Source organism: Piliocolobus tephrosceles, chromosome 19 (genome assembly GCF_002776525.5).
Source record: "Piliocolobus tephrosceles isolate RC106 chromosome 19, ASM277652v3, whole genome shotgun sequence".
NCBI lineage: Eukaryota > Metazoa > Chordata > Mammalia > Primates > Cercopithecidae > Piliocolobus > Piliocolobus tephrosceles.
In genome coordinates, this window is record NC_045452.1 from 32,618,030 (window position 1) to 32,623,913 (window position 5,884).

General features: G+C 59.9%; 1 protein-coding gene across 3 annotated transcripts; it reads right to left on the reverse strand.

The window, feature by feature from the left end:
- Positions 1–1,381: 1,381 nt before the first annotated feature.
- Positions 1,382–4,524, reverse strand: ARSA (arylsulfatase A). Of its 3 annotated transcripts, XM_026448145.1 has the most exons (9): positions 4,250–4,524; positions 3,909–4,145; positions 3,529–3,769; positions 3,197–3,415; positions 2,955–3,124; positions 2,517–2,641; positions 2,298–2,425; positions 1,940–2,042; positions 1,382–1,825 (listed from the first exon to the last, which is right to left on the reverse strand). In XM_026448145.1, the coding sequence occupies exons 2-9, from the start codon at positions 4,124–4,126 to the stop codon at positions 1,506–1,508; spliced, it is 1,524 nt and encodes a 507-aa protein (XP_026303930.1). In that variant the 5' UTR covers positions 4,127–4,145; positions 4,250–4,524; the 3' UTR covers positions 1,382–1,505. The 3 variants fall into 3 exon arrangements, with proteins under 3 accessions (XP_026303930.1, XP_023077920.2, XP_026303931.1); XM_023222152.2 differs by having other exon boundaries at positions 3,909–4,524; XM_026448146.1 differs by lacking the exon at positions 4,250–4,524 and having other exon boundaries at positions 3,529–3,819; positions 3,909–4,036.
- Positions 4,525–5,884: the final 1,360 nt, after the last annotated feature.

The window sequence follows — 5,884 nt, forward strand, 5'->3', positions numbered from 1 at the left end:
TGTTGGCCAGGCATGGTGGCTCATGCCTGTAATCCCAGCACTTTGGGAGGCTGAGGCGGGTGGATCACCTGAGGTCAGGAGCTTTAGACCAGCCTGGCCAACATGGTGAAATCTCGTCTCTACAAAATAATTAAAAAAAAAATTAGCTGGGCATGGTGGCGCGCACCTGTAGTTCCAGCTACTAGGGAGGCTGAGGCAGGAGAATCACTGGAATCTGAGAGGCGGAGGTTGCAGTCAGTGGAGATCGCACCACTGCACTCCAGCCTGGGCGACAGAGCAAGACTCCATCTCAAAAAACAAAAACAAATATTGCTCGAGGGCTGGGGTCTCACTATGTTGCCCAAGCTGGTCTGAATTCCTGGTCTCAGGCGATCCTCTCACCTTAGCCTGCCAAAGCACTGGGATTACAAGAGTGAACCACCGTGCCCAGCCTAACAGATTTTTTTTTTTTTTGAGATAGTTTTTCTCTTGTTGCCCAGGCTGGAGTGCAATGGTGCGATCTCAGCTCATCGCAACCACCGCCTCCCAGGTTCAAGTGATTCTCCTGCCTCAGCCTCCTGAGTAGCTGGGATTACAGGGCTGCACCACCACATCTGGCTAATTTTATATTTTTAGTAGAGATGGGGTTTCTCCATGTTGGTCAGGGTGGTCTCGAACTCCCGACCTCAGGTGCCCCACCCGCCTCGGCCTCCTAAAGTGCTGGGATTGCAGGCTTGAGCCACCCCGCCCAGCCGACAGATGTTTTTAAGAGATCACTTTGTCTGCTGGGTGAAGAATCTTTCTAGTAGGTCAAAAGGTGAAGGCAGGAGACAGAAGTGTGGGCACAGGTAAAATACAGAGGCCTGGGAGGGTGGAGGGCCCCAGGAGGGCTGTCTCAGGGGCTGCTGCTGTGCCTTCCTAGGAGCCAGCAGGGGCTCCAGGCCCCTTATCCCCACCTGGAATGTACAACTCATCACCTGGCTTCAGACAGGTTTCTGATAAGAACCAAGGAGGTCCAGTGCCTGTGCCTCTAAGAATGCTTCTTCGTGGGGAAAATCCTTTCTCTCTCAGGCACTTTGCATCTTCTGAGTCTTCTGGCCACTGAGCCCTCACACCCTTCCACCCTGTTCCTGGCACTTAAAGGCACGTGGCGCTGCTCCTGTGAACGGATGTGCCCATGTCCTCACGGCTGATGCGTGCCTGTGTACACTGACCCACGCAGATCACCAAGGTGCCAGGGCAGCTTCCAGAGCCAAGACACCAGGGTTCAAATCCCAGCCCAACCTCTTTCTGGCTGGGTGATCTTGGACAAGTCCTGAATCTCTCTGCACCTCAGTTTCCTCATTTGTATCACAGGGGACTGGCACTGGCACACAGCATTATCACAGGATTGGACGAACTGTCACACCTGCAAGTCTCAACTGGTGTTATTATGTTATCAGGTACAAACTCCCTCCAGACACCTGTGCCTCCCCCATAGGCTCACAGTGATGAGCCATCACATGCCCAGGCAGGGCGAGGGGCCCTCAGGCACGGGGATCTGGGCAATGGCAGCAGGCTGGGTGTGGAGTACAGCCAGGACGGCAGCAGATCTGCAGGGCAGGGTCCTCGCCCCGGGCCACCTGGCTGGGGCCGAAGGTCACAGCCGCATCTAACTGGGCCTTGAGCAGCTGAAGCTGTTTCAGGGCTTGTAGCACCTCTGGGGTGGCCCCGGCCACACCCCCCAGCAGGTTGTAGTTCTCACCAGGGTCCTCGGACAGGTCGTAGAGCAGCGGGGGCTCATGAGCAGTCAGAGAGCTGGAGGCGTGGCAGGCAGGGTCTGCAGTGGTGTCGCTGTGGGCAGAGCCTGGGGAGGGGACCAATTCTGTGCACAGGGCAAGAGCGAAAGGAGGGGCCAAGGATCTGGGGCTCCGGGGAGGGGTCAGCAGGTCAGGTGGAGGGATTCACGGGGAGGGATTACCCTGGGTGAAGAAGTGAGCCTTGTACTTTCCACTCCGTACAGCAAAAACCCCACGGACCTCGTCTGGGTAGGACGGGTAGAAGAAGAGAGACTGCCGAGGGCTCTGGGGGCAGAGTCAGGGGTCACGGGGTGGGACGGACCCTGAGCACTGCAAATACCGGGGGCTGCCAGCCCTGGTGTGAGGCCCTGGACGTGCACTGCTTATCGCCCACCCCAGGAACCTGAGAGGTGGTGCCACTTGGATGCCGCTAAATGCAGGAGGCCCTGAGGCACACACTCGCAGGCACTGCCCACACTCACCCCAGGGGAGGGGCCAGGACAGGGGCCAAGGACCTGGGACCAGGGTCACCAGCCCTACCTTGCCTGTGCCCAGCAGCAGGGGGCTGAGGTCAAAGCCATCCAAGGTGACATTGGGCAGTGGGGCCCCAGCCAGGGCTGCCAGGGTGGGCAGCAGGTCCAGGGAGCTGGCCAGCTCATGGGTCACTCCTGGGGGCAAGAGGCTGTGCAGTCACTCAGTTCGCCACCAGGGTTGGGGTGGTGGGGCCAGAGTTCCCAAGGAGAGGGCCTGCGGACTGACCAGGAGCGATGTGACCTGGCCAGAAGGCCAAGGCAGGCTCTCGGACACCGCCCTCGTAGGTGGTTCCTTTTCCACACCGCAGGAGGCCAGAGCAGCCGCCTCGGGACATACGCATGGTCTCAGGTCTGGGACACAGGAGGAGCTCATAAGCCATGAAGCCACAGCCTCTGAGCCACCGAGGGTGACCAGTGGCCCCACACCTCTAAGTCTCAAAGCTTGCCTGGAGGTGCCCAGCATGAGCCTGGCATCTTCCAGGCCTACCATGACCAGTTCTCTGTGCACCTGTGTCTCCTAACTACACCTTGGGTCCCTGCAACGTGGCCAGCATCTCCTGACACCCCCTCACCCACTATGTTCTTGACTAGCAGCTGAACTGCAAGGCCCCCAGGGCCCTGGTCTGTGACAGGGCGGGAACACCCTGCTGCCCTGCTGGCATACCCATTGTCTGCAGTGAAGATGACCAGCGTCTCTTCAAGCAGCCCCAGGTCCCCTATGGCTGTCATCAGGGTCCCCACGGCTGCATCCAGCTCCATCAGGGAGTCCCCAAATGGCCCGCGGCCTGAACGCTCTGCAAAGCTCTGCCCACTGAACTGAGGGTAGTGGGTGTGCTGGGGGCAAAGACTGGAGTTAGCACTGGGTAGGGGTCACGGGTAGCCAGGGGTGGGGCCAAGATCACTTACGTGAGAGGCGTAGTACAGGAAGAAGGGGCGATCCTGGCGCTGGGCGTCGGCCATGAGGTCATGGGCGAAAGCCACATAGCGGGCCTCTAATCTGGGCAGCCAGGGGGGCTGCGCCTCCACGGACAGGTTGGCCAACAGTGGGATGGGGACCAGGCCCTGGTCACAGCCACCGTCGCAGGGTGTGGCCGGTGGGAAGCAGGTCAGGTTCTGGCAAGGGCCCTGAGGTGGGCAGCTCCAGTGAGGGCTGGGGTGGCAGACAGGGCTGCAGGAACATCAAGGGCTGGGGAGCTTTGGGAGGTGGGAGGGTGGCTGGGGGCCCCGGTGGTTCCTACCTGGTCATGGGAGTATGGGATGCCTAGAAATCGATGGAAGCCCTGATGGGGGGGCAGGAAGGCCCCCTCAGACCCCACCCCAAGGTGCCACTTGCCGGCCATTCCTGTGAGGTAGCCTCGGGCAGCCAGGACCTCGGCCAGGGTCACCTCCTCCAGGGGCAGGCCCCCCCGGGAGCTGGGCACCAGGACGCCAGGGTACATGCCCATCCGAACTGGGAGCCGGCCGGTCAGGAGGGCGGCCCTGCAGGACAAGTCACAGAGTCCGTGAGGTAGGCAGAAATGTGGCCTTCCCTAGAGAAAGAGACAGACGTTTTTCCGGCCCTCCTGCAATCCACTGGGAGGAAAGGAATGGAGGAGAAGAGGCGCTGCCGCCTCCTTACCGAGAGGGTGTGCACAGAGACACAGGCACGTAGAAGTCTGTGAACCGCAGCCCTCCTGCTGCCAGCTGGTCCAGGTTGGGGGTGGTAGAGCTGGGGTGCCCATAGCAGCCCAGGTCCCCATAGCCGAGGTCGTCAGCAAAGATCAGCACGATATTGGGCGGGCGGGCAACGGCCAGGCCAGCAGCCAGGGCCAGGAGGAGGGACCGCGGTGCCCCCATGTACACGGGATCGAGGGGTCTGTCCCAGGAGAGGGAGGGCCACTTGGCTCCAGCAGGCTCTTTCCGAGACCACAGACCCAGGCGCCGCCCTCCCCGAGACCCCAGACCCAAATATTCCCCGACCCTGACGGCCGCCTCCTGAAGCTCCAGAGGACCGGGGCCCGACAGTGCCGGGAGACCGTGGGCTGGGACGGAACTCCTCCAGGACCAGGGCACTTTCCGATTCTCGAGCGGAGATCTGATCCTCTTCGCCTAGCGGTCCGGGCTCAGGGTCGGGGGCATAAGTCACTTGACGCTGACCAGCGGAGTCGGGGCAGGAGGAAGGCGCTGGGCGGAGCCCAGGAGGATTCGATCCGGGGCTGCGGGCTCTTCCGCCTCGGCACCGCCCCGTGACCTGTGACCCTCGCGAGGCGGGATCAGGGGCGGGGCCAGGGGCCCGGGCAGGGGCGGGGCCAGGGGGCGGGCCGGGGCGAGCGGCGTTGCTGCGCGTGCTGGCTCCGAGACCGCAGTTTGCACCCTGAGGCTGTTGACTGCGGTCGTGAACCGGGCTCTGGGAGCTTCTTCTGCGCGGTCGGATCCGGTTGAGGCGTCCCGGGCTGTGCGCGGAGCTCGGCGCTGCTTAGTGTCCGGGGCCCTTTCGGTCCGGAGCTTCTGCAGAGGAGGAGCGGCTCGTGCGCCCCCAGACCTCCGGGTACTGGGAGACCTGAGCACGGAGCGTTATGGGCGCCTGGTGAATGAGCAAATCTCAGGGGAAACCGTGCAGCCCCATGGACTGCGGGCTTTTTCTTCACGACTAGCAAAAGCTTTGACACCCTTTCTCCTGCGTACGTGTGTCTATGTGCGTGTGAGCTGTGGTGTGGGTGCGGGGGACTGTATGTGTGGTGTGTGTGTGTGTAGTGTTTGAGGTGGGTGTGGGGGGTGTGTTTGAGCTGTGTGTGGTATTTGAGGTCTGTGTGTGTGGTGTTTCAGGTGTGTGTGCATGTGTGTGTGGTTAAGGTGGTGTGTGGTGTTTGAGGTGTGTGTGGGGGGTGTGTGTTATTTGAGTTATGTATGTGTGGTGTTTCAGGCGTGTGTGCGTGTATGTGTGATTGAGGTCCTGTGTGCAGTGTTTGAGAGGTGTGTGTGTGTGTGGTTGAGGTGTGTGTGGTGTTTAAGGTGTGTGTGTTTGAGGTGTATGTGGTGTTTGAGCGATATATGTGTGCATGTGCTTGAGGTGTGCGTGTGATGTTTGAGGTTTGTGTGTGGTGTTTGAGGTGTGTGTGTGGGGAGTGTGTGTGTGGTTGTGTGTGTGGTGTTTGAGGGGTGTGTGGTGTTGGTGTGTGTGTGCTGTTAGAGGTGTGGGGTATGTGTGTGGTGTATGTGTGGTGTTTGAGGAATATGTGTGTGCATGTGGTCAAGGTGTGTGTGTGATGTTTGAGGTTTGTGTGGTGTTTGAGGTGTGTGGGCTGTGTGTGTGTGTGTGTGGTTGAGGTGTGTGGTGTTTGAGGTGTGTGTGGTTTTTGAGGTGTGTTTGGGGTATGTGTGTGGTGTTTAAGGTTGTGTGTGTGGTGTTTGAGTGTGTGTGGGGGGGTGTGGTGTTTGAGGGGTGTGGTGTTTGAGGCACATATGTGTGGTGTTGGGAGGGTGCATGTGGTGTTAGAGGTGTGGCGTATGTGTGTTTGCGGTACTTGTGTGTGTGTGGTGTTTGAGGTGTGTGTGTGGTTGAGATGTTTGTGTGGTGTTTGTGGTTGTGCGTGTGTGTTTGAGGTATATGTGTGG

Excerpts from the sequence above, each read along its gene's own strand:
- ARSA (XM_026448145.1), bottom strand. The coding sequence starts at position 4,126 with ATGGGGGCACCGCGGTCCCTCCTCCTGGCCCTGGCTGCTGGCCTGGCC. Across the intron at positions 3,416-3,528 it reads TCCCATACTCCCATGACCAG|GGCCCTTGCCAGAACCTGAC; the intron begins GTAGGAACCACC and ends TGCCCACCTCAG. Across the intron at positions 2,043-2,297 it reads TGCTGCTGGGCACAGGCAAG|AGCCCTCGGCAGTCTCTCTT; the intron begins GTAGGGCTGGTG and ends CTCTGCCCCCAG.